We start from the raw sequence: 27,085 nt of genomic DNA, 5'->3' as shown, positions 1-27,085 counted from the left end.
CAGGAGGGCTGGCCAGTGTGACATTAGTCCACCTTGTTCCAAAGCACACTGACTGAAAACCGCTCAGGGAATGCTGACCCTGCCTACGAATGAGTGGGGCACTGAACATTTCTTGATGTCAGGAAGTAGCTGTCAGAGCTGAAAGCCAGCATCCCTACACCCATCCTCGGGTTCGCTCTGTCAGCTACTGGCTTCAGAGTCTGCAAGGTCATAAAGCAGGTTTGGGTCGTTACTTCAGGATTCTTTATCCTCCCAAGACCTTGGATCTGTGAGCTAAGGCCTTGAAGAAAACAACCACCACTGTTCAATGGATTAGCAAATACCTACTTTACATAACTTTATACATATTTACAGAAAACTGGGCAGAACAGCCCATCCCATCTGGAGAACCTGTGCAGCTGTTAGCTCACGTTGGAATCAGCAATCTGCTGCCTTGGTTTCCACTCAGGTCCTAGGCATGCCGTCCCGCTGTTCATAGGCTGTGCCAACCCTCTCCTTGGTCTCCAGGAAGCAGAGACAGAAGTGATCCTTACTAAGGAGGGCCAAGGAATCCCCACTTAAGTGCCAGCACAGTCCGAGCACTGGAAAGTCACCTAGAGAGACAGGCGGCCAGAGGGTTAGAGACCAGGGCCTGAGGGTGAGTGAGGAGTCTGGTTACCCCAGGGCTGAAGACAAAGCCAGTAAACCTTAAGGACAGCTGGTTCCTGTCAGGCACACACTCTGGGCAAGGTCCTACAAGATGTAGAAGGGCATCTTTCTCATGCATGATACATGGCAATAGGTTTAAGCAGGTCAGCCTTTCTGAGGCCAGCATGTGCTGGCTTATGCTTACCTTCCCCAGGTACCTGCACAGACACACAGCCTGCTGGGGACCACAGGTACACCTTGCTTCCTCCTGTGCAGATGGCCAGCCTTGGCTGCTGTGGGTCCCACTGAAATGAGCGCACTGGAGACATATGCTCTAGTACCACAAACAGCTTCAGCTTTTGAATGTCCCAGATCCAGACAGCATTGGGGATATTGTCTGCAAGGAAGCAGAGATAGGACACATGTCAGTGCTGGCACTGCCGGCACTCTGGCTGTTCTCAGGGACCAGCACCCAGAACAAAGACATGGCCTCCCAAAGCCACACCTCTTTTTCCTGTGGTTTTTATATCTGGAGATGTACAAAATGCAAACAAGACAGCCCCACACTTCACTTGTTAGGGGGCCCACATGAAGACCAACTGTATATTTCCTACAGTGTGTAGGAGGCCTAGGTCCAGCCCCTGCCTCTGGATCCCTTTCCCCTACCTGGACTGCCTAGTTGGGCCTCAGTGGGAGAAGTGTGCCTAGTCCTGCCCCAGGGTGGGGGTGAGGGGGCTCCTCCTCTGAGGAGGAGGGGACAGGGCAATGAGGGAAGGATTTGTATGGGTGGGACTGGGAGGTAAGGAAGGAGGGAGGCTGTGGTCAAGATACAAAGTAAAGAAGATAAACTATTAAAAACAAAGAGGCACACCCCCCCAAATGCAAACAAAACCAGAGGTAAGCGCGGACCCCTGTTCTTGCACAGTGAGGAGTGCAGGAGGGAGCAGCCAGGCGGCCAGGCCATGGGCAAGGGGCTGCTGTGCAGAAAGCAGCTGCTGTGCAGAAGGCCCATTTCTGCAGGAACCAGGGAGAGCAGCACACAGCTGCCCCGAGCTTTGCATCTCCATTCATCTCTACTCTCCGCCTCAAAGGGCCGCGAGCAGCTGACCCTGCCTACGAATGAGTGTGGCACTGACCATTTCTTGATGCCAGGAAGTAGCTGTCAGAGCTGAAAGCCAGCATCCCTACACCCATCCTCGGGTTCGCTCTGTCAGCTACTGGCTTCAGAGTCTGCAAGGAAACTGGTCCCGAGGCGATCTCATCTGCAACACGACGGGGGACAGGCTCAGGGCACTGGTTAAGGGGAGAGGGCAAAGAGGGGGAAGGAAACACACTGCAGAGAAGCACGGAGGGATTAAAAGGACAGCTGTGGTAAGAGTCGTGTTCATAGGTTCCCTGGGGACAACATTTCCAGTGCAGTCTGAAGTTCTAGTGCAGGAAGGATACAGCCCTGCTCAGGCCTGCTTTCTGAGCTAGTCCCCACTACTTGGACATGTGGCAGTTCTGTCCATCCATTCCCAGCGTCTCGGGGCACAGATGGCTACCCCTTCCCAGCTGGGAATCAAAGAACGATCACCCAACAGAAGATGATGATTAAGTAAGCACAAGCCAGCATGAGCAACCTGCAGCCTGGCTGCCTCCCACCCTCCAAGCAGGTGCTGCACAGTCCCTCACTCCTTCAGGGATTACAGAGCAGGGAGGGAAGGCAGGCTTCACAGAACACCTGCGATCTCTACACTGCAGGATTGAGACCCCCATCTTAAAATCTTCCCCACCCAAAACAAGCAGCCTCTGAGATTCACGTGGACAGAGGATTCTCATTTAAGAGAGAAAAAACAAGCTTTCTCCCATGGAAGACACAGCCCTGCTGCTTACATTTGCTCTCTGAGGTAGAGAGGGCACCAGCCATTGCTCGGGGCGGTGGGAAGGACAGGTGGCCCAACCCCAGCAGTGGGATCTTCTCAGCTTCCTTATACACAACCTGAAAAACATGATGTGGCTGCTAGCCAGTCTGTGACGAGAGCCAGTGGAAGGTGGCCCAACCTATCTATGTGCCCTATACGGAGGTTCCTGGGAAGAGGCAGCAGCCAAGTCTGACCCTTTGCAGCTGCCACCTCAGTGCTGCTGGCCAGGCTGTCCTTTAGAGACAGGCTCTGAGCACATGGCTATGTTTACATGGTGAACTATGTCACAGCGATGCGGCAGTGGCCTGTGTGTGCACTGTCAGTGTAATGGAGAAAAGTAGGCCAGGAGAGGACAGTGGTGGCAGTGAGCCTGTGGAGTAGCAAACGGTCAGGCCTGACAGACTTGGTGCTAGCATGGACCTTACAGGCCCAGGCCACTGGGAGCATGACTTTGAAGGCCACATTGGGACCTCACCTGTCCTTCCTCTCTGCTTCTTGGCCAGAGCAGCTGAAGGCCAGCTCTGCTCTGCCATTTGTCCCCACCACAATGTGCTACCCAAAGTAAATGGTGAAGGGACCGTGGACTGAAACCTCAGAAATTAGGAGCCAAAATGAACCCGTTCTACTTTAACTAGGTTGATCGTGTCCCCGGGTCCTCTGACCCGGTGACACAAAGTTCACTCACACGCTTAGGTTAGTGGGGTACACCGCAGTCCCAGGCAGAGAAACTACCAGAGCACACGTCGGGGAGACTTAGGCGCCTGAACCACAGGCAAACCTTGGCAGCCTCCATGGCCAGCTTTGTACTCTGTCATCTCTAAGGTTCAACCACTGCTACAGGAGGAGCACCCTGACTAAAGCCCAGCCTCCACCTAGCTTCTCCTTCCTACAGGGTTCTGCAGACATAGGCTTTGGGGCAGCTAACTGAGCCCCGGGCTGTGGCCCTGGCCCTTCCTTGTCCAAGGGAAACAGAAATCTGTCCTTGGTCCAGACCACTGACAGAAGACAAGAGGACTCAACACTACTGAGCTTCAGAACATGCCTTCAACTCTGCACCCCCTGGTTCCTGGGCCTCGGCTGCCCTACCTGCAGTCCACACAGACCAGCTCTCCTGGCCTCTCTGCCTGCTGTGTGCTCTGCTCTGGCAGGATGGCCCGTGCTCAGTCTCCCCAGGGATCTGCCGAGGGCAGAGCATGAGGAGCATCCGGCTAGGACAGGCTCAGTCCACGGAGGAGCCTGGACTCCAAATGCCCTTTCACCAAGGAGGGCATGAGGGGCAGAACAGGGAAGACAACACCACAGCAACGAAGGAAGGTCAAGGGCGGCTCACTGGACCCAGGAAACCACGGTGCTTGGGTGGAAGCGTATGCAGACTTACTGTCTTGGGATTATTAATGGTTGCAGGATGCCCAAACTCAGTTATCATCTTCCAGGTCACGTGATTTAGGAGGCGCACCTGGGGAAGGAACCGTGAGAATGACATGCAGGTAGCTCACGGGCTGCAGGTGTCCTACAGCTCATCAAGTTGGCCCGAGCCCTGAGCCACTTCCTACCTTTCCATCGTAGCTCCCAATGGCCAGGAACTGACTGCTGGGACTCCAAGCCACAGACTTGATGCCCAGGGACCATTCATAGGCACAGTATGCTGACAGCAGGCGGCCGTCCAAGGAGTACAGCAGAACCTTGTACTGCAGATGAGATATTGAGACAGTCACAGGCCCTGCGTGCGGCACGTCAGCACCCAGCAGCTCGCTGCACTGAGCACACAGGTACCTGCATGTGAACATTCCTGCAAGGGACTGTGCTGCTGGTCATGTGCTATACCTCCAAGCAGGTGTCCCACGCGGCCAGTACACAGCCATTCGGGGCCCACTCGATCCCTGTGAGATCCTGCGTGTCTGTGTCAAAGTGCTTCCAGATGAGAGAAAAAACATGACAGTTGGAAAACATGTCCTTAGATAAGCAGTGCATTTATTTTCTAACTAATGCTTTGGGTTCACGTGTCATTTTAGATGCAGCAACAGACAAAGTATCTGTGTGTTGTTCTGGTGAGTGCACACAGTGTGCCAACCATGCTGGGCAAGGCTGCATGCCCTCATCCCCATGGATCCCTGCCCACCTGCACCCTGCTTCCCAGGGCACCCCTTCAGATGTCTCTCTAACACTCTGACACTGAAGCTTGCGGGCACAGAGAGAGAGCATTTGCTCAGTGTCACGGCTCCTGAGGCATTTTACCCAGGTCAACAAAACTGCATTCCTCCCAGGGAGGAATTCCCGTATGGAGAAAGAGGGTTCAAAGTCCATGTCAACATGCCACCTTCTACTGTGCACCAAGTGTGCATGCACCAGGAAGTCTAGATCACATGTAGTGTGCACTTCTTGGAGTCACACACAGTACCCCTGCCCTCTGGCCATGGGAACCCCATCATTCTGTCTACCCCAGGGGCTGCAACAGCCTCTGGGATCACCAGGAACGCTAGTTCTACCCCTTTTCCCAGCCAGCAGCAGAGGATGGCCTTACCCGGAGGAGCTGCCAGTCACTGCACACAAAGATGCTGACATAGTCCCTGCAGTCCCGCCTCTCTGCTAAGGCCAGGTAGCGGCCATCCCTGGTGAAAGTTAGTCCTGTGGAGAGAGAGATGGTAAACTGGAACCAGATGGAACCAGAGCATGGGAAAGGACCGGAGCACATCAGGGACTTTTTAAAAGGGACAAGAGGGGAGCGAGCTCCCCCCACCCCCCAGAAATGTGTTCTTCTCATCTTCCCATGAGCAAGACATTGTCACATAGGAGTCTGACAAGCAGAGCCCTTATCCCTCTTGCAGGTGAGGTGGGTGATTATACAGAATCAAACCCAAGTACCTGATTCTTAAAGAGTCACAAATGTCACTTTGTGAAACACAGCGGAGGGCCATGTTTCACAAAGGAAACTACAGGCATACCTGACGGTCAAAACCCAGCTTGCAGTTGTGTGTGTGTATGTGTGTGTGTGTGTGTGTGTGTGGTGGTCGTCCATGTGTGTGAATTTAGGCACATGTGCCATGCATATGTATGTATGAGGGTTAAGAGGACAACCTTGGGCGTCTATATTGCTCATCCACCTTGTTTGAGACAGATCTTTTGTTTGCAACTGCACATGCCAGGCTAGCTGGCTTGCAAGCTTCTGGAATTCTTAGTTTCCACCTCCCATCTTGATGTGGGTGTGCTGGGATCACAGACTTCTGCCTCTGTACCTGGCCTTTATTGTAGGTCTGGAGATATGAACTCACGTCCTCATGCTCGCACAAGTACTTTATACACTGAGTCAGCTCTGTCACTGCAATTCGTTTTTGCTTTTATTTTTAATTAGTGTATGTATGTGTATACATCTGTGTATAGGTATACACACAGCCTGCAGGAGTGCCCGCCGAGGACGGAAGAGTCCCATTCCATCAGAGCTGAAGCTATAGGCAGTTATGAGCCTCCTGACCTGGGTACTGGGCACTGAACTCGAGTCCTCTGGGAGAGCAGTACGTGCTCTTAAGTGCTGAGCCATCTTTTGAACTTGTCATTTCAAATAACTAAAGTTACGAAGAATATTCAGGACAATCTTACTTAAAAACATTAAGTAACTTTTTTCCAGTCCTGCATTACTGTAAAAGGCCTGAGGTCAAGGCCTCAAGAATGACAAGAACACTTCAGATAACAGACTTGAGGACCACCTGCACCCAGGACCAGACTGTTCTTTAGATCCAGTAACACTTAAGACCACAAAATCCAAAACCGACTTACAATGCGATCAGTCTAATGTGATATGCAACATTAGACATGTTGTCCTTGTGGCAACAAACAAGAGCACGTCTACTGTGTGCCCCTACTGTGTGCCCTCTACTGTTAGTTTCTGGGTTCAGGGCAGGTGGGCGGCATGACCACCCGTCACTCCATGCACTCGGCCCAGCCTTCCTCCTTCTTCCAGGGCAGTGAGGCTTCAATGGAAGGGGCTCCTTTCTCCTTTCCCTGTTCTGAGATGCTCAGAGGTGACAGACAGCATGTCATCCCCTGACAGAAGAGCTAGTGAGCTGAGCTGGAGATGGCTCACTGGATAAAGACTTGTGCTGTGGGCTGGTGAGGGCTCAGCAGGTAGGAGCACTGAGGTCCTTAGTTCAAATCCCACAACCACCTGTAATAAGATCTGACGCCCTCTTCTGGCATGTCTGAAGACAACTACAGTGTACTTATGTATAATATAAATAAATCTTTAAAAAAAAAAAAAAAACCCAAACAAAAAAACAAACTTGTGCTGCTTTTCCTGAAAACTGATCCCAGAACCCAGAACAAGCAGCTATCACTTGTAACTTCAACTTGCATTCACATTACCCATACACCACACACACACACACACACACACACACACACGCACGCAGACAGACATACACACCTATACCCACATCTATACCCACACACACACATGCATACAGACACACAGACACACACAGATACACATCTCTTCCTCTCCTTCTCTCTCACACACATCTATGCACAGAGACACACACATGCATGCACAGACACACACAGATACACCTCTCTCTCTCTTACACATACACACACACACACACATCCTAAAAATAAATCTTGACTAAAAAAAAGTTAGTGAAGTGAAGCTGACAGCTAGGCACCAAAGGCAAGCCCTTCCCAACTCTAATGTGAGCAGCTGAGTGCCCAGTGTGAATGAAGGTAAAGGTTCTCCTCCCAGGACAATTCCTGTCTACTTTTTACAGCATCCTGTTGTCAAAGAAATGGCATGAAGGGAGTCTCACAGACACACAGGAAGGAGCACAGAGGACGGCACAGTGATGGACGCTTGGGGGGAGGGGTGCACAGTGATGGAGGCTGGGGGGGTAAGGAGGTGCACAGTGATGGAGGCTGGGGGAGGGGTGCACAGTGATGGAAGCTGGGGGAGGGGTGCACAGTGATGGAGGCTGGGGGGAGGTGTGCACAGTGATGGAGGCTGGGGGAGGGGTGCACAGTGATGGAAGCTGGGGGGAGGTGTGCACAGTGATGGAGGCTGGGGTAGGAGTGCACAGTGATGGAAGCTGGGGGGAGGGGATGCACAGTGATGGAGGCTGGGGTAGGGGTGCACAGTGATGGAGGCTGGGGTAGGGGTGCACAGTGATGGAAGCTGGGGGAGGGGTGCACAGTGATGGAAGCTGGGGGGAGGGGATGCACAGTGATGGAGGCTGGGGGAGGGGTGCACAGTGATGGAGGCTGGGGGGAGGTGTGCACAGTGATGGAGGCTGGGGTAGGGGTGCACAGTGATGGAAGCTGGGGGGAGGGGATGCACAGTGATGGAGGCTTGGGGAGGGGTGCACAGTAATGGAGGCTGGGGGAGGGGTGCATAGTGATGGAGGCTGGGGGGAGGGGTGCTGCTGTAGCTCCTCTATCTGCTCTAAGTGCACACTCTCAGAACAGTTACAAGGCCTGTGTAAGGACAGACTCACCCTGCTGGCAGGCCTTGGGATACTTGATGTAAGATACAGATTTGGTGCACAGGGACCAGACAGTGATTCGCAGCTGCCAGGGAAAGAGAGAAGGGGTTAGGATGCTTCCCATCTTCACAAAGAGTCTTAAAGCTGGAATACATAAACATGGACCCACACCGCACACTTGTGTGCAGTTTACTTCAGTGCACCCACACAGAGCAGCCATGAGAGCAGAAGGTCTCCATTCGCCAGGTGACAACTGAGCCCACAGTGTGGGGCTGGGGAAATCTCCGGGGAAGCCTTACTGCTCAAGTGAGGAGTGAGTCTGGAACTCCAGCACTCCTGCACACCCCAGGGCATATGGTGACCTGTCTATGATTCCAGTGACAGGAAGCTGGCTAGCTGAACTAGCAGAACTGGGGAGCTCTGGGTTCAAGTAAGAGACATTGCCTCAAGCCGGGTGTGGTGGCGCACGCCTTTAATCCCAGCACTCGGGAGGCAGAGGCAGGCGGATTTCTGAGTTCGAGGCCAGCCTGGTCTACAAAGTGAGTTCCAGGACAGCCAGGGCTATACAGAGAAACCCTGTCTCAAAAAACCTCCCCCCCAAAAAAAGAGAGAGAGACATTGCCTCAAAATATAAAGTGGAGAATAACTGAGATTTTCAAAAGCTCCACGATGCAACGTCTCGCTATTTCAAATCCTGATGCAAACCCTCGGGAAGCTGCACCCACCCATCTGCACTAGCCTGGAAGGATCCAGACACTAGAAGAGGTGCATAAGAAAGGCCAAAGCCACGAGTGCCTCACAACTCATGCCCAGCAGCAGACGGCAGGTGAGTATGCCCCAGAGAGCCTTTCCTCACAAGGAACAAGAGCAGCAGCTATGCCTGCTAGGAGGGCCCGTGTACAGGCAATGTAATCTGTGAGCTGCTGTAAACCGCACAGTGTCATGTGCATCGGAGACCCCAAGACTCTCCAAAAAAGATGAAAATGGCTTTTGTGCAATGCAGTCAAAGGTGCCCTCTGGAGGCTGGCAGGCTCTCAAGGCCTGGTGTGCAGGGGCGTGTCTTCCATGGACCAGACAGACACCAGCCACACAATTCAATCGTCTTTCCCTTGTCTCATGGGAGCCGGGCCTCTCTCCATCTTGCAGTGCCCTCATGTGGACTTCCTGCCTCCAGAAGAGTACACAGTGATCTAACTGTCCTAAGCGGGAACGTATGACTCTCAGTTATGTGTCCACTCTACGAATCTGTCATGCGCACAGGGTCACCTCCTGACTACCGAGCATAGCTGGTGGTAAATGAAGTCTGTGGGACTTTTAGAAGCTAAAATCTAAAGGCTTGGAATAAGGTAGGGCTGGTGACTACTTTAGTCCCAGTAGCCAAGAAGCAGAGGCGGGCAGCTCTCTGAGTTTGAGGCAAGCCTTGTCTACATAGTGCGTTCCAGGCCAGTCAAGGCTACACAGTGAGATCCCATCTCAATACAACAAAAAGGGAGGGTATATTCTTCAGGGTCCCCTTGCTGTGACATATTCCTCCACACAGGATGTTGCCATTCACTTTAATGCCACAGGCACAGTGGCTATGACCTAGCAGTAGGTTAACAGTGTCCAGAGGCAGTCTGTTCAGTCTACTCTCTGTCCAAATGTTCCTTTCCATTTCAGTGAGTGTAACACAGCTGCTGAATAAAAGTACATTAAAAAACAGTTTATAAATTCTGCAGTGGGTAACCTTTCCTTTGGGCCATTAGTGGAGGGACTGAGCCCAAGTCTATGAGATCTGGAAGCTGGACTCTGGTCTGCAGAACTCCATAAGCATGAAGATTGCTGGCCAAAGTGGTCTAGAAAACACTCAAATATGCAGCCAAAAGCCCAGGCCAAATGTCCCTTTAAGATGTCAGCATAAGCACTGCAGCCTTTAACAGCCCATTACAGAAGACATACACTTTCCCTTGTTACTCTGACTTTGGAGCAGGGGGCATCTGTACATAAGAGACAACTTTCACAAGTCGTTCTCACCCTCCACCATGTGGCAAGGCTTGGTAGCAAGAGCCTTACCCACTGAGCCATCTTGCCAACTCCTTTTAATGTCCTATTTTTCTTTAAAATAGAGTTTAAAAATTATACTGTTTATGAAATCTGGACTGAATACTGCTCCAGAACCAGACTTTCACGTTCCCAGGCTATTTTAGGTGAAGAACAGAGTGGGCTACGTTTGGCCAGCTTACGTGAAATTCCGTTGTGTTCAGGATGTGGCGGCCATCTGGACTCCAGCAGGAAGCGACCAGCCCCGCAGAGCCCTCGTCGATCTTGCAGTGCCATTCTGGCTGCTCGAGTGACCAGACCTTGATTCATAAAAGAAACACAGAGGAGTGCAAATAGCTGTACCACACAGGAGGCATCTCTGAGGGAGAGGATGTACCATGCTACCTCAGATGGCCCAGTGGCTGCAAGCCACACTTCCTGGTGACTTCACTGCAGTGCACCTTTGAAGGGTATGCTCATGTGCCCAACCACATGACCTCATTAGTTAGGCTTAGTGAATAATGGAACACGGCCTTCTAGAACCTTCTAGAACTTCCTAGAACCCTGTCCAAGTTGTTCCACTGCCATTGCAAATACCTCCCTCTCAGAAAAATCATGCTCAAAGACTGAGAACAATTTACTGTTTTGGTGTTGTTTGTTTGTTTGCTTTTCCACATCAAAAGTGTTTGGATTAAACTATTAGAGAGCATTACATTTTAAAAGAAAGCGTATCTGGGGGCTGGAGAGATGCCTCAGCAGCCGAGAGCACTGACTGCTCTTCCTGACGACCCCGTTCAATTCCCAGCTCCCGTACGGCAGCTCACAGCTATCGGTAACTCTGAGACCTGACACCGTCACACAGAAATACATACAGATGAAACACCAATGCACATAAAATAAATTACACATAAGCAAAGAAGGCAACCTTGAGTCTCATTGCATTCCCCTAACCTGAAAGACGGGTACAAACACCTGGACTCCTGCCTCATTACACTCCTGGAAACATTTCCTAATTCTGACTCTGCTACAGAAACAGCGCCAGCGCCAGGCCAGTTAGGTACACATGGGACACACTTATGTGAGTCTTATGTATATGTGGCATGTGCCTGCCTACACATATCACATATGTAAGTAGCACATGCCTGTTCAAGGCCCACAGACATGTAGCACCCATCTATACACTCTACTAATACATGGTGGTACAAACCTGCACAAGCCCCCGCCTGTACATGGCACACAGGATGAAGAGGGAATCTGCAGACCACTCTATGTGCTGGATCTGGTCCACGCATGTATACAACTGAAGGATCTGAAGGGTCGTCACATCCCGGACCACTAACCGGTACTGGACACAGGAAGCCTAAAAAGTGAGGCAGAGAGCACGGGATAGCATCTCTTCTACAGCAGGGAGCCTTGCCTCAATGGCCAGCTCCTCCCATCCTGTTTGACACACTTAGCTTCATGTGGACCAAAACTTATGGGTCTCATTGCAAAATGAGTTAGAAAAAGATAAAAGGTGGAGCATTCAAAAATTTTAAAGTTCCACACAGTATATATTAACCAAATTATCATACTCTAACCCACAAATTTGTACAAGTAAATTTTTTTCTAAAGATGTATTTATTATTATATAGTAAGTACACTGTAGCTGTCTTCAGATGCACCAGAAGAGGGCATCAGATCTCATTACGGGTGGTTGTGAGCCACCATGTGGTTGCAGGGATTCGAACTCAGGACCTTTGGGTGAGCAGTCGGTGCTCTTACCCGCTGAGCCATCTCGCCAGCCCTATACAAGTAAATTTAAAGGTGGGGTGGTACACACCTTTAATTCCAGCACTCAGAAGGCAGAGGTAGGCGGATCCCTTAGTTTGAGGCCAACCTCCTCTACTGAGTAAGTTCCAGGACAGCTGGGGCTACACAGAGAAACTGTCTCAAAAAGCCAGTGTGTGTGTGTGTGTGTGTGTGTGTGTATTTTTTACTCCTTGGGAGTGATGGTGCACACTTATAACCACTGTACTAGGAAGGTGCTCAGCTACTTTCTGAGTCTGAGGCCAGCTTTGCATATTATACCATAGTCTAAAAGCCAAAAACTTGCACTTGCCTCAGAAACAAGTTTGGATGCACAGAAGCCACATAAAACTGTGTTAATCCTAAAAACTGTTTAAAATCCTAGTTTCTATGAGGAGGCAGAGAGGAGGCAGAGGGGAGGCTGAGGCAGGTACATGTGGGCCAGCTAGCCTGCTTTATGCAGTGAAGAGCAAGAGACCTTGTCTCAAACAAGGTGGAAGGTACGGAATAACACTGGGGGTTGTCCTCTGCCCTCTACACGTGTGTTGTAGCACCTCTCTGTCTCTCTGTTTCTATCTCTGTCTCTCTGTCTCTGTTTCTGTCTCTCTCTGTCTCTCTGTCTCTCTCTCTCTCTCTCACACACACACACAGAGGCTCTTTTTTTTTTTTTTTAAATGAAGCCACATTTGTCTTCTGTGGAAAGAGAGCAGGAGGGCAAGTGCAGATCAGAAGGAGGACCTATCAGAGGGCTTGTGTTTTCACATTAGAGTTTGGTGAGCAGTGACCTGTTACAATGGATTCCCTAGGAATCACTTAAGGGGGCTGGAGAGATGGCTCAGTGGTTAAGAGCACCAACTGCTCTTCTGAAGGTCCTGAGTTCAAATCCCAGCAACCACATGGTGGCTCACAACCATCTGTAATGAGATCTGATGCCCTCTTCTGGTGCATCTGAAGACAGCTACAGTGTACTTAAATATAATAGTAATAAATAAATCTTAAAAAAAAAAAAAAAAGGAATCATTTAAGACACCAACACTGGAAACACGGACTCGCTCTGCCCAGGATTTAGGACAAGACTTGAAAGAAACAATTATTAAGAGCTCCACAATATTTTGATGAGCTGCAAGCACAAATATCAATCAGCTAAGCAAATGCAACTTCTTTGCTGTTCACTGAGACTTTCAGAATCGTAAAGCAACCTTAATCTCTGGAGGCACTTGGAAAAAGGTAAAATGTATCAATGTGTGCGAGGTTGATTGTCTCCTCCCACCTTCACGTGGGTTCCCGAGCTGGAGCTCAAGTCCTCAGGCTTGCATGGCAGTACGTTTCCCTGCTAAGCAGGTCCTACCCTGACACTTTCTACATTGTTAGGATGATGGGTATAAGGAGGGTAAAGGGTGTCTCAAAGGCCTGGACAAAAAGAGCAGGGGTGTGAACTGAGAATCAAGACAGCTAGGCATGGCGGCATGCTCCGTTAATCCCAGCACTCAGGAGACAAGGGGCAGATCTCTGAGTTCAAGGCCAACCTGGTCAGAGCTACAGAGAAACCCTGTCAGTCAGTCAGTCAGTCAATCAATCAATCAATCAATGGTATCAGTCAGTTAAAAAGAGAATGATAGATTAATCAAAGAAAGCTTGTTAAAAATTAGGGTTGCATTTGTATGTGAGAAGGGTCAGGCACTAGTTATGGCTTATGTGGAGGTCAGAGGACAACATGCAGGAGACAGTTCTCTCCTTCCATTAAGTGGGTCCTAGAGCTGGGACTCAGGTCATCAGGTTTGGTGGCAGGTACTGTTACTAGCCAAGCTACCCGACTGGCACGGAACCACAGTTTTTTAAAATAAGACTTGAGTTTTCCCTGATGGCTTCCTAACTTCAGCCTTCTACGAATGCACAATGGTCGTGTTGGCGTACCTTGAAACATCCATCTGAACACTATTCTGCCACCCAAAGAATAGACAGCTAACATTCAACCCTGGCAATGAAAGCTAGTGGTTTAAACCATTTGCTTATGATGAGTTTCACAAAGGAGGGCCCCGTTTAACCAGCTCGCTCACAGAAAACATACAAAATAGCAATGAGCTGCCATTCCCTGTGCCCTCAAATGTGTGAAAGCAGCGTCATCTTATCCAACTTTGATGAAGGGAAACTGGAGCCGGGAGCCTGGCACCCACCCAGCCCTGGCCACCTGCTCCAAGACCTCCTCCTTCCTAACCCTGACCACCTGCCAGAATAGCAACCCCAACTCCATCCCCACTCTGCTCCAGGTCCCCTTTCTCCACCTTGGTCACCTGCCAGGATCCCCCAGCCTGACCGGCCTGGATCCCTCTCCGGCTTCGAGTTCGTTTTCTCTAATCATCTGGTTCTCCCTCGTCTGGGATGAAACCCCTCTGCTTGCCTCCCTCTCCCCCCACCCCGCCCCCTAAGTCCAGCCCGAGTCCCCGCGGCCGCCCTGCTCGGGCCCCCTTCCCGCCCCCCTTCGGCCCGCCCCGGCCCCGTGCACGTGTCGCGCGCCCACGCTTAGGTTCCGCCCAGCACGCCGCGGCTCACCAGGTACTTGCCGTCCGGGGAGAACCTGCAGAGCAGGCCCGAGAGCTTGAATGACTCCGAGAAGTTCATGGCCACGGCCAGCCCGGGCCAGCCCGGCTCCGAAGTACCACTCGCAACCGCCGCGGGCAGCGGCCGGAAGTACAGGGGCGGAAGCGAGAAGCAGCCAATGGGAGCCTCAAGCGGTCGCGCGGCATTGTGGGGCGGGAAGTCCGAGTTTGAGTCTTAAAGGGGCTGAGCGCCTTTGCGCCATAGCGGATCTCCCTGCAAATCCCGAAACGGAAGGCTGAATTCTGACTTCAGATAAATCACAATATAAATATGTTCCCAAAAGTTACCCGGGGCATACTTAGACTAAAAGACTCCCTTATCTGAAATTCAGATAGTAACTAGACGTCTGTACTTGTGAACATACATTTATTTACATGTAAATGTGTATTTATGTGTAAGTATATAGTCGTATTTCGATACACCTCTTTAGTAGATAACAAAGTTTTTGTTACAGGAGCTGAGTGCGGTTCGGTTGGCAAAGTGACTGCTTAGCATATATGAAATCCAGGTTTTGGTCAGCAGCATCGCATAAACCCCGCACGATGGTTTGCGTTAAGAAAAAATCCTACACCTGAAACCAGAGACTCAGGTCATCCTTCCCTACCTATAGAGTTGGAGGCCATGCAGGGCTACGTGAGACCCTTTCTCAAACAGAACAAAGCAAAGTATGCTGTGTATTATAATGCATTTTCCACGTATAAGTATAAATATAGGTTTGCTTTGAGGTTTTCCTGAGAGCGACCACCTGCAGCGTGACCTCGTGATGTTCAAGTGTTTCTCAGGTCTGTGGCGGAACGAATTCGAAGGCATGTGGATCTCGTAGGTCGCCTCACCTTCTTGGAGGTTCTGAGTTAGAGTGTGGACTTGATTCAGAGGTGTGGCTCGGTACCCGGGACGGCAGCAGCCTCCGTGGGCATGTAGAATACAGCACCAACTGGACTTCAGACCAGGCTCGCTCCCCAAAGCGCTCTGCTCCCTCCCTCGCGCAGCACCCCGCGTCCTGTGCCTCACAAGGCTCCCAATTCCGGTGTCATTCGGAAGGTTGGATGTTCCTGTCTGCACCCAACGCTTCAGAGGATCACTTAAGGCTCAGCCGCTGCCTTTGGCCCTAAGTTCCGAATTCTGAAAGACCGGGACCTGGTATTGCTCGGTCCAGCTCATAGCTCCGAGTCTCTTCTGCACCGCTGCATCTAATTTCCACGAATGAATGAATGAATGAATGAATGACGGTGCTTGCACGGTTCGAAGAGGATCTGCAGAGTGCGCGGCCAGCGTCCTGGCATTTTCTGTTCCCAACCAGTCCCAAACTCTTGCTTGGTATTCATCTTTGTCTCTAATCTGCAGATCGCAAATAATTACTCCTTGTAGCAATCGGCCTGGCACCAGGTCAGGCTTTCGAGTGCGAGAGAGATTCGGTCTGCTCCAACCCACCTCCCTTGCAACACCACTAGCTGCACTAAAGCGACTTCCAGGGCATGTGGGAACACCTTGGGCAAGGACCACTCTGCAGCGCCATTAAGGGGTCCCACAAGGACCCAACTCCTTCTGTGCGCCAGACTAGGGGTCTGCGTGGTAGATGAGGGCACCGGAGACCGCTCACTTGCCCAGAGGGGAGATGGCGGATGGTGAAGTAGACTTCTCGAGCCAGAGAAGAGCCCCCTGACTAACCCCGAGCCGCTCTGTGTCCACTGTTTGTGGGCATCCGTTGGGCATCGCCTAGGACACCAATCCAAGGAATGACTCTGACACCCTGGGCTAGGAAACCCGGACTGCAGGCCGTGGCCCCCGGGTGTGTGGATATCAGGAGGCGCAACTTCTGGCTGGAGTTTGAAGAGTCCAACCCAGAGGGTCTGCGCTCTTTCCAGACACACTCTTTCCAGGCGGGCTGTGGTCTCTGCCAGGCAAATCGAGGGGAGCTTCGAGCCGTTCTCAGAGACGGAACCCCGTTGATGCTGGCTGAACGACAACGGTTCTCCTCCGGGGCTTTCAATGTTCAGTTTCAGTCGGTCCTCTCGGTTTTCTCAGGCCGAGCGAGCCCTGGAAGAAGCGTAGCCACCCCGCTGAGGGCACTCCTGCGCCCCTGGGTTGCAGGCTTAGGACACTAAGGGCAGCGAGGGGGATCGGGGTAGGTGGGCATCTGGGGAGAAGGCGGAGGAGAGAGTCAGAGGGAGTACAGGGCGTCGGGCGCCCTGTGTCCACCCCCTCGGCGCCTGCGCACCCTTCCTGGCGCCCTGAGCCCCGCCAAAGGTCGCGGTCCCGTCCCGCTTCGACCAAGACTCCGGCTACCAGCGTGCGGCCGGGCGGAGGAGACCCCGCTGGGGCTAGCTGGGCGACGCGCGCCAAGCCGCGGCGGGAAGGAGGCGGGAGGAGCGGGGCCCGGACCCCGACTCCGGCAGAGCCAGCTGGGGAGGCGGGGCACGCGTGGGAGCCAGGGGCCCGGGTGGCCGGCCCTCCTCCCGCCACGGCTGAGTGCCCGCGCTGCCTTCCCGCCGGTCCGCCAAGAAAGGCGCTAAGCCTGCGGCAGCCCCCTCGCCGCCGCCTCCCTGCTCCGCACCCTTATAACCCGCCGTCCCGCAGCCCTCCCCGCAGCCCGGCGAGGAGGCAACGCTGCAGCCCAGCCCTCGCCGACGCCGTCGCCCGGCCCGGAGCAGGTAGGCAGCGCTGGGACCCGAGCTAGGGTCAGGAATCTCGCACGAGGCTCGGAGGCTGGAGTTCGGGTGTGCAGCAGCCCGGGTGCTAGCCGAGTGAACGGCCCCAGGGACTCCGCGTCAGTGGCAGGAGGGGCCGGCCGGAGTGAGGCTAGGAGTAGAAGCAGTTGGCACCTCGGCAACCCACGGACCTGCCTCCTGCCCACACTGTCCATTACAGGTGGCAAGGGATCGCCATACCCGGAGATTCTGGGGCTCAGGTCTAGTAAAAGGGGAAGTTGGGAGGTGCGTGGGTATCCTACCTCACAAGGAATGCAAATCCCCACCTCTGTAAGGCAGAAGGCCTTTCAGGTCCCGCCATGGAAGCAGACTAAGAGAGAGGAAAACCAACTAGAGCCCAACCTCTATGCTGGTCCCAAGGTGTGGGGTCCTGGTGGGTTACTGCTGTACTGTGATGAGTTTACTCTGGTGCCTCACCAGCCTCCCTAGTCTTCCAGGTAGAGAACCCGGGCTGCCCGCACTCTCTACTGCTCCACTGGGCAGCTGTCACCTTCTCACTCTTGAGAGATGAGAACATCTGTAGGCACCTGTCCACATACACACCCGAATGTGTGCGTGGGCGGGGGGGGGGGGGTCAGGAAAAAAGCTCTGACTTCTGAGCCCCAAGACACTTGGTTCGGGGGGGGGGGGGGGGGGGTGTCAGGAAAAAAGCTCTGACTTCTGAGCCCCAAGACACTTGGTTCCCTGTATGTGCTGAGGTCTGTTAATTAATTAAATGGGCACTTGGGACCTGGGTCGTAACAATATTTGGGGGAAGGTTGTTGTTGTTTTTCTTCATTTAAAAGTTAAATTGTGTCTGTGTGAGTCGTGCACTGGTCAGAGGACATCTTTAGGAGTCGATTCTCAATTCTCGTTTTCCATTTTATCAATCTCAAAGATTTACTCAAGTGGCCAGGATAGGCAGCAAGCACCTCTACCTGCTGAGCTCCACTGCCTCGGATTGGTTTTCGTGGTAGTTGCTTGTGTTGCTGTTTAGCTCTAGAAAAAAACTCAACAGAGACAAAATGTATCCTGAATCCTTGGTGTGTTGCAAACGCTGTCCCCACCCCCACCCCCCCAACCCCACCCCGCCCCATCCTCTGATTTATTCAATAAAAATGTAAAACATTACTTTGTGAACAAAAGATAAGTGTTTAACATTTTCTCATCCATGACTGTATAGATTGTGCATGCAATTTTAAAAATCAGGTCATCGGTTTTAAAGGTGTTGCATACCTACTAACTAGTCTTGAGCTACTGGTGGGCCTATGGGAGCCTGCCTATCAAGCACAGGTAACTAACCACAGGGTGCTGAGCAGTGTTGTCCTTCTAGCGATGGCTCTGTGGAGCAGGCAGGGCCTGCCCATTCTGATGGCCACCCTGTGTGACAACATTCTGGATTAGAAGTCAGATGCTGAGTTCAAATACTCTCTGTGCCCTTGGACCTTGAGCAAGTTACTTAAATCCTCAGAACCTCAGTTTACCCATCTTCAAAATGGAGTCATAGTGCTGCTTTTCTCAAAGAGCTTATAGAAACCTGGTCAGTATGCCTTTGTAAACAGAATGGAAACTGCCTGACCCTGGCTGAAGGAGGATATGAGTGAGATGCTTGTGTTCATAGAGGTAGAGTTATTTGTATAAGAAAGAAACTGGCTCAGGACCTGTGAGATGGCTCCTTGCTGCCAAGGGTGATTATCTGAGTTCCATCCATGGAATCCATAAGCTAGATTGTGGATCCACATTGTCTTCTGGCCATCACATCTGCACTGTGACCCACGCGTGCACACATACATACAAATAGAAAAGTAACCAGGATGCTATATCCAAAGTCCTTGGACAAGTGCTGATACCAAGTGGTCTTTTGGGTCCTAGATTTTGGCTCTAGGGCTGGGTGGACCAAGAAAGAACTCCGAGAAGAGGGCCAGTTCCTAGGTTTTGGAGAGATCATGGCAGTAAGGCAGGAATTTGCCTGCGACCTGGGTGGAGGCTAGCAGCATCTGTCAGGAGTATGTCCTTTGATAAAGATGCTCCTGTTTCATGTTTATTTATAGAGTATGCCCAACCCAGGTCCTGGAATGGGCTTCCAGTGCTGACACATGCGAAGGAGAATAGCTAAAGTAGAGATGAAGAAGGGAGACAGGGCTGAGGGCTAAAGGGAGCTTCACCACCCTGCTGATATCCAGGGATGCACCAACCCAAGACTCCTAGCACTCCAAAATTCTTGTCATTTTTGTCATTGCATTTTTAAAAAGTCCCATGTATATCTCGGTGAGAAACTATTTCTGTCACCAAATTCAAGGGTGATTTACCTCCCAGAAGCAAGCACAAAAAAAAAAAAAAAAGAAAAATGAAAAAAAAGTGAATGGTGTTGGGGCAGGGGGCAGAGAGAAATCCTCAAAACACTCTTCTGTGTTCCTTCTAAAAAGGAACTTCGAGGCAGCCTTTAGTTTTCGTTTCATCTAAGACTAAGCGGATACTTTTAAATGTTGCTGACACCAACTCTACTTATGAGTAACAGTGTGGCAGAGACTCCTGGAACCCAGATCATTCAATCTTGTTTCTGTCTGAATGTGCAGCAAAGAGTATAACGGATACGTTTAGTACAGCTACAGCCACCTTACAAACAGGCAATGTCCTCTCTATGGGACCCAGCCTGCAGAACAACCTGTGGTCCATCTGCCTTTGTAGACTCTGACTCTCTCTGTCTCTCTCTGTCTCTGTCTCTGTCTCTGTCTCTGTCTCTGTCTCTGTCTCTCTCTCTCTCTCTCTCTCTCTCTCTCTCTCTCCACTTTATCTTTAAACCAGTTTGTTTTCCTGAACTTGTTGCTCCACAGGGGAAGATCAAAGAGAAGGGATTGCTTGGCAAAACTATTGCTTATGAAGTATCTGCAGGAATTAGCACCTAGTGCACATACTGGCTGTGTGCTGGTATTAGGCTTAATAATTTAGGATTTTACTTTTGCTTGTAATTCTCCAACATCCCCTTGATGTAGGTACTGTAATTATGCCCATTTTCAGATGAGGTAATGGAGGCTTTATAGCATGTGATTCAAGGGGCCTGGAGTTGTGCCATCACAGTGTGGGATTTGAGATCTCAGATCTGACAAACAGTCCAGGGTATGGGCTTCTGGGTGGTTCTCGCCAGTGTAGCTAGTGCTGGGTGTATAAATATAACCTATCAGACAGAGCCACAGGACCCTAGAACCCTTGCACAGGGCATTCTGTTGAGAGGACTGTTTGAGGATAGGTGACTAGAATTAGGCGTGATATGAACTCATGTAGGGAGAAACGACGCATCGTAATTTCATTAATACCGAAGTGAAATTTCTCATCTTCAGGCATGAGTGTATAAACAAACAAGTTTACAGTCCATGGTACTTTATACAGTCAGTGGTACTCTTCTCACTCATTGCAGTTACTGATATTTTCACTGGATGTCCCAGCTTGGCAGAAAGCTCAAATTTTTTTTCTCATCGCCAACCTAAAATTCTGAGTTATGACAGCTGCTGCTTGACTTGACCTTGTCCTAACCCAGAGGTATGACCGTCATAGATTAATGTCACTTGAACACTGTGGCCACTTCATTAGAACCATGGGTGGGACCAAACACCTACAATCACAGCACTGGAGAGGCTGGGGTAAAGGCATCAAGAATCCAAGCCCCCACCACCAGGGTCAGCTCTGTTGTGCTGTCCTTATTATGCTGAAGGTCATGAGCACAAACCAGTAGTCTAATTTGCCACTATATATTCTGATGGCCAGAGGCTACCTGTCAGTGTGTGGGCAAGACTAGTTCCCCTCAGATAGGAATCCCCTCTATGTTCCTCCAAGATCTGGCAATTCTGGCAGCTCCTTGCCCTGCAGGTCTGCCTCTGTCCTACAGTCTCTGACTCTGTGCAGCATGGCCTTCTCTTTGCTTTCTCTGAGTCTACCCTCTTTGATCTCCTTTAAGGGTGCCTGTAGTCAGACGTGTGGCTCATCTGAGGTTCAGGGGAGAATTCCTTGTATTTAATTTTATGTATTTACAACACTCCTCCCTGCATAGGGTTCTGCAGTGTCAGGGCCAGGCAGGTTCTGCTTGCCCCAGCTGTCTGTTTAAACAGGGGCTGCTGGGGTGCTTCACAAGACATCAATATGGCTTTCAGGATAGGAGAGGCATCCTGAAGTAGAAAGAGAAGGGGAGCTGTTATCCCAGGACATCTCCACTGAGGCTGGAGCACTGGACCAAAGAAACAACCCTGCCTGTGAAGGAACAAGAGCTCTGAAGGCAGGTCTAGGCAATGGAGTGGACATGAGGACATCAGAGGGCCAGTGGATGTAACACTTGATGGCCCTTGCAGATGGAGTCAGGTTCCCCAGAGAGTGACCTATGAGGGAGGAAAACACCTGCCCAGACTCTTTGCTTGGTGCGTGACTTTGATGGACACTGCCCAGATTAATGGGAGAAAAAAACAATTTTAGAACCATGGGTAGGACCAAACACCTACAATCGCAACACTGGAGAGGCTTGGGTAAAGGCATCAAGAATCCAAGCCCCCACCACCAGGGTCAGCTCTGTTGTGCTGTCCAAGCAGGGTGCAGGGCCCACTCTCCCAAATGTTGCAGCCAGTGAGGGGCAGGGATAGCTCTCCCGAACTTATGACCCTGTGGGCAGCTTTCCCAACTACCGGAAGTGTGGAGGAGAGGGGCATCATCTCTGCACCCGTGCCACCTCATGACAGACAAGTGGCAGAGTCAGCTATTCCACACTCATGCTCTGAGGGTCTGCTCACCCACACCCCACACCCACCAGGGTCATGTCCACTGTGCTGCCTGGGTGAGGGTGCAGGGCCTGCTCTCCCTAGTGCTGCTAGTGAGTGATGAGGCAAGCTCTCCAGAGGGCGGCAACCAGTGAAGGGAGGGGCCAGTTCTGCCCAGTTCTTGGACATCTGCTCTGACAAGGGATATCCCATGTTCTTTAATGGTAATGTGAATCGTGGACATCAACACCCACCTCTGCATAGCCATGGACCCAGACATGGTACACAGTGGCAGCTCAAGCTGCCACCTCACTATGACCCCGGGTGGTTGGCCACTCACAACAGGCTGCTCCTCTCCATCCTCCAGTCTCCAGCTCCAACTCTCTTCATAATGCTTAAGCTGCTCCACTTCTCTCTCTCCCATCTGACCACCACATGCTCGCACATTGTGGTGGCTCCCACTGCAGGCTGGCCATGCTGCTGGAGGGCCCCGGGGTGACATCCTTTGGTCCAAGCTGCACGGCCATGAGCAGGCCCTGATCAGGCCCTGAACCTCACCCAGGCAGCACAGTGGACATGACCCTGGTGGGTGTGGGGTGTGGGTGAGCTGCATGGCATTTTGGCAAGCGGTTGTCCACAGCCTGCCTGTGCTGTGCTCCAGAGGCAGATCTGTGGGTGCTGTGGCAGGTTTCTGTCTGCCTTTTTCCCTCCTTGTGCGCTGCACTGCAGGTGGCTATGTGTGTCTATGGCCTGCTCATACAGGGTGGAGGGCAGGTCTATGGCTATCTTTCCCTGTCCAAACATTGTGGCATGGTGGAACACAGATCTCTGTCTATCTTCCTCTTCCCGTGCTGTGCTGCCTGGATTTGATGTGATTTGATTTGATGTGATTTGATGTGATATGATTTGATTTGATTTGATGAGTCCTAGACATAAAACAGCTTTGGTCACCAAGCCAGGCATCGGTTCCAGGATGAACATAGGACTGTCATCTGCTCTACCCCTGACTGATGTAAGAATGGCATCATCAACAAGGTGTCTCTTTGTCCATTGACAGGGGTTACAGTTTTTTATTGGTAAAATTTTACTATGTAGCTCTGGCTAGCCTGGAACTCTATGTAGACCAGGCTGGCCTGAAACTTTCAGAGCTCTACCTACTATTCTCTGCCTCCTGGGTGCTGGGATCAAAGGCGTGCATTGCTTGGAATCTCAAGGGGATAAGGGTGTGGGGCTTCTTCAGGAGAAAGGCAGGTCTCAGGAGCCTGACATTTTCTATGTGGTACTGATTTCCTGCACAAGTAGCGGTTTCTCGTTTTGCTTTAGGCAGTTGGGTGGCATTAGGCTTTGCATGTGTTGCTAGTTCTCCATCGATTTTGGCTTCTAGTATCAGGTATGTCAAAGTGGCGGGTTCTGGTTTCCTACAGCCCGGGTCTGAGGTGACACCATGAATCCCAGCTGTTGTCCACCTAACACTCTCCAAAGCAGGTTCACAGTACAGACCTTGGTGAGTGTATTTCCTATCACAGTCCACTAAAGAGGGCTTTATACAGACCAAGGGCAAAACAGACATGAACCATTGGAAGAGGCTGCAAAGCAGTATGAACTGCGAGGGCAGGGCAGTCACGGGCAGGGATGGAGAGGTCTGTGGGCCGGGCCTTCCAGTTCTTGGACAGTTGAGGTCCCAGGAATGTGTGAGTAGCCACTGTCACCCCTTTTGAAACCTGCCCACAGCAGAAGCACCTGAGCTGGGTTTATGATGTGCAGCCTCAGCCTGAAGGACTTTAGGGAGAAGGGCAGGCTCTACACTCCAAAGCAGAAGCCTGAGAGGAAATTAGAACCATGGATTTGGGCAGTGACAGCCATGCATGGGAGCTAACTAGCTGATTCAGGATCCTGTCCATTTTGTAGATGTTTAGTAGTCCAGAAAGGCAGAAGATAGTAGGTGCTAGGGACAAACATAGTTTTCTATGAAAATATGATTTTTCTCTATAGTCACACTCATTTCTTCTTAAAAAACACTTAGGTGTCTATTTGTTCATGTGTGTAGGTGTGCCAGGGTGCATGTACAGGTTAGAGGTCATGTCCAGTGTCTTCTTTGCTTCCTGTCCACCTTATTGTTTTGAGACAGGGTCTGTCTCATTGACTCTGGACTCAGTGATTGGGCTGGACTCTGGATTTCCTCTGACTTCTGCTCCCCAGTGCCACGCTTGCAGACATTTGTTGCCTACAGTCTGTTTTGTTTTAAATTTATATTTATTCATTTCATTTTTATTTGCATTTTGGCTGCATGTATGTCTGTGCACCACAAGCTTGGCATGCCTGTGGAGGTCAGAAGAGGGCATCGGATCCCTTGGAACTGGAGTTACAGATATTTGCGAACCAGCATGTGGGTGCTGCGAACTGAACCCAGGTCCTCTGCAAGAGCAGCAAGTGCTCTTAACCACTGAGCCGCCCCTCCAGCCCCTTTGCTGTTGTTGTTTAATGTGGCTTGTTTATTGGTATTGCTTTTTTTAAAATGTGGGCTCTGGCATCTGAACACAGGTCTTCACACTTTCCTGACTGAGTTATCTTCCCAGTAAACCCATTTCTACCAAAGGTGATCACAGTAAACTAATTTTTATTTTCAGACACATGCCTAGTCTTCCTGAATGTGCCCTGCGTATTTGCATAGGTATGGTAAAATTACTAAGTGGCTATGCTAGTCAAATAAGGAGTGTCAGAGCAGATCTCAGAAGCCTGTGCTGGCAGCGGAGCCAGGCCAGGGTCCCAGCATCAAAATCCATCTGCAGAGCTTCTCCCGCTAGAGATGCCCAAAGAACCTTAAGGCTGGTGGTCCCTCCGTCAGTTACAGTCCTTGTCTGTGAGACCATAGAGCCCTTGTAAGCCAGGGACCAAACAAAGCATTTTATCTGTCTGTCTGTCTGTCTGTCTGTCTGTCTGTGTGTATGTGCACATGAGCATGCCACAGTGCATGTGTGATGGTCAAAAGACAATGTATCTCCTTCCACCATGTGAATTCCATGGATGAAACTCAAATAATCACTATTGGTAGTCAGCATGCGTATACACAGAGCCATCTTACAGGCCCTGATTCAGTTTCTTTCTTACACAAATAACTCGACCTCTATGGAAACAAGCATCTCACTCATTTTCCCCTCAGTCAGGGTCAGGCAGTTCCAATTCTGTTTACGAAGGTTAATTGACCAGGTTTCTATAACCTATATATAGCTTCTTTAAGTTTTTAGACATTTGTACCCAGTTCAAGGGGCCTGCCTTTGAAATGTGTGCTGGGCAGAGTCCTTTCTCAAATCTCTTTGATCGAAGCTACTGACAGAGGCCGTGAGAACATGGGTAGACAGCGGCTAACTGCCAGTGGCTGGAGAAATGGCCCGAATTTGTGGGACTCGTCATCCGGTGGGGGTGTGTCTTATGGCAACTGGACATGAAAATCTAGATATTTCTGTATTAGAGAAAAAACAATCTGTTTTAAGAAAAGTTTAGAAGGATCAGTGGTTAAGAGCACCGACCGCTCTTGCAGAGGACCTGAGTTCAATTCCCTGCACCTACAAGGCAGCCCACAAACACTGTGACTCCAATTATTCTGACATCCATGGGCACATGGTACTCATACTACACGCCGACAACGCATTTATACACATAAAATAAAAACAATCTTTTTTTAAAAAAAGTAACTAGAACTACTATAGAGAAGAGGTTGGATTTCTTGGGGTGTCATATAATTAAATACTCACACGAGTGTGACAGGATTGATTTATGATAAAGGATTCCCTTTATTATAAGGGAACCTTTTTTTTTTTTTAATCTTCCAGGGTTGCATCTCAGCCTCTGGAGTAAGGATTCATGGAAAGTTTTGTGGGGCCAATCTGCAAAAGTTCAGCAGAAATCAGAAGTTAAGAAAGGTGATACAGAACTTAGCATTGGAAAGTTCTGGAAACAGAGCTGGAAAGATGCCTCAGTGCTGAAGAGCACTCCCTGTTCTGCCAGAGAACCAGAGTTCTGTTCCCAGCACCAGTGCTGGTGGCCCACAACTGCCTGTATGTAACTCCAGCTCCGGGAGATCTGACACCCTCTTCCAGTCTCTGCAGGAGCCTGCACACACATGCAATACACATTCATAAAAAAATAATAAAATTAAGCTTTAAAACATTTTTTTTTTATGAAAGGAAGTTATCAGCCAGGCATCCCTGCACTCACAAAACAGAGGCAGAGAGATCTCTTGTGAGTTTGAAGCTGTAGTGGTAGATACATAGAAAGTTACAGGTCAGTCAGGGATACATAGTGAAACTCTGTCTCAAAAAAAAATATCTACAATGAATCCAATTTTAGACAGTTTGTGCTCAGAGATGTAGGGCATTCCTGTGATCCCAGTACCTAGGATGCTAAAGCAAAGGAGAAGCTGAGACAGAAGAGAAAGATTTGGAGCTTGAAGCCAGCCTGGGTCACACAGTCCAAAAATATATAAATATCCAAATATATAAAATCTTTTATGCCAACTTGACGCAGGCTAGAGTCATTTGGGAAGAGGGAACCTTAATTTAAAAAAAAATGACTCTACTGAATTTACTTGTGGTACATTGTCTTGATTGATGATTGAATGTGAAAGGGTCTAGCTCACTGGGGGCAGGGCCACTCATAGCCAGGTGGTTCCATGGTGTAAGAAAGCAGAACAAGAAAACAAACCCACAGGAAGCAAGTCAGTAAGCAGCTTTCTCCATGGCCTCTGACAATGGTTAACCTGACTGCTGAAGATTCTTTGTCTCTGTTCTGGTTCTTTCTCTCCCTCCCCCTCTCCCTTCCCCTCCCCCTCCCTCTTAAAGATTTATTTATTTTATTAATATGAGTACACTGTCGCTGTCTTCAGGCACATCAGAAGAGGGCGTCAGATCCCATTACAGATGGTTGTGAGCCACCGTTTGGTTGCTGGAAATTGAACTTAGGACCCTCTGGAGGGGCAGACAGTGTTCTCAACTGCTGAGCTATCTCTCCAGCCCCTTATCTCTTTCCAACTTTCTATATCAGTTGAGTTTTTGTTTATCCTTCCTCTTTCCCCACAGTCTGTCTTCCTACCCTTCTTTCTCCCTTCCATCCCAGCTTCCCTTCCTGTCCTTCCTCCCCTCTCCCAGTCTACCTTCTTGTCCTTTCTCTCCCAGCCCCATTCTAAGCCCCTTTCCTTTCCTTTCCTTTCCTTTCCTTTCCTTTCCTTTCCTTTCCTTTCCTTTCCTTTCCTTTCCTTTCCT

The 27,085-nt window shown here is 50.4% G+C and overlaps 2 protein-coding genes and 1 non-coding gene across 4 annotated transcripts in view; 1 reads left to right on the top strand and 2 right to left on the bottom strand.

Annotated features, from left to right (window-relative positions):
* Wrap73 (WD repeat containing, antisense to TP73) overlaps positions 1-14,489 on the bottom strand; it is a 30,608-nt gene extending 16,119 nt beyond the window's left edge. The window contains exons 1-12 of one of the 2 annotated variants that reach the window (XM_021159555.1): positions 14,354-14,489; positions 11,223-11,375; positions 10,219-10,335; positions 8,009-8,081; positions 5,053-5,156; positions 4,356-4,442; positions 4,085-4,219; positions 3,910-3,987; positions 2,503-2,608; positions 1,764-1,889; positions 833-1,024; positions 304-593 (exon numbers count right to left, since the gene is read on the bottom strand). In XM_021159555.1, the coding sequence (XP_021015214.1) occupies positions 445-593; positions 833-1,024; positions 1,764-1,889; positions 2,503-2,608; positions 3,910-3,987; positions 4,085-4,219; positions 4,356-4,442; positions 5,053-5,156; positions 8,009-8,081; positions 10,219-10,335; positions 11,223-11,375; positions 14,354-14,422 (1,389 nt within the window). In that variant the 5' untranslated portion in view covers positions 14,423-14,489 and the 3' untranslated portion in view covers positions 304-444. Of the gene's footprint in view, positions 1-303; positions 594-832; positions 1,025-1,763; positions 1,890-2,502; positions 2,609-3,909; positions 3,988-4,084; positions 4,220-4,355; positions 4,443-5,052; positions 5,157-8,008; positions 8,082-10,218; positions 10,336-11,222; positions 11,376-14,353 lie in introns of those variants that run through there. The other variant, XM_021159556.1, reaches the window with a different exon arrangement.
* Positions 14,490-16,659: 2,170 nt separating this feature from the next.
* Positions 16,660-27,085, top strand: part of Tp73 (tumor protein p73) — an 84,069-nt gene continuing 73,643 nt past the window's right edge. Inside the window, exon 1 of the mRNA XM_021159558.1 lies at positions 16,660-17,052. The gene's annotated coding sequence lies outside the window, so the exon portion shown is untranslated. The remainder of the gene's footprint in view (positions 17,053-27,085) is intronic.
* LOC115030979 lies at positions 22,745-22,889 on the bottom strand. Its single transcript, XR_003836572.1, has one exon. It is a non-coding gene; the product is annotated as a small nucleolar RNA SNORA48 (small nucleolar RNA).

This window comes from Mus caroli, chromosome 4 (assembly GCF_900094665.2).
Source record: "Mus caroli chromosome 4, CAROLI_EIJ_v1.1, whole genome shotgun sequence".
In the NCBI taxonomy this organism is placed as follows: domain Eukaryota; kingdom Metazoa; phylum Chordata; class Mammalia; order Rodentia; family Muridae; genus Mus; species Mus caroli.
Note: the sequence above shows the minus strand (reverse complement) of the source record. Positions and strands in the feature narration are given on the sequence as shown.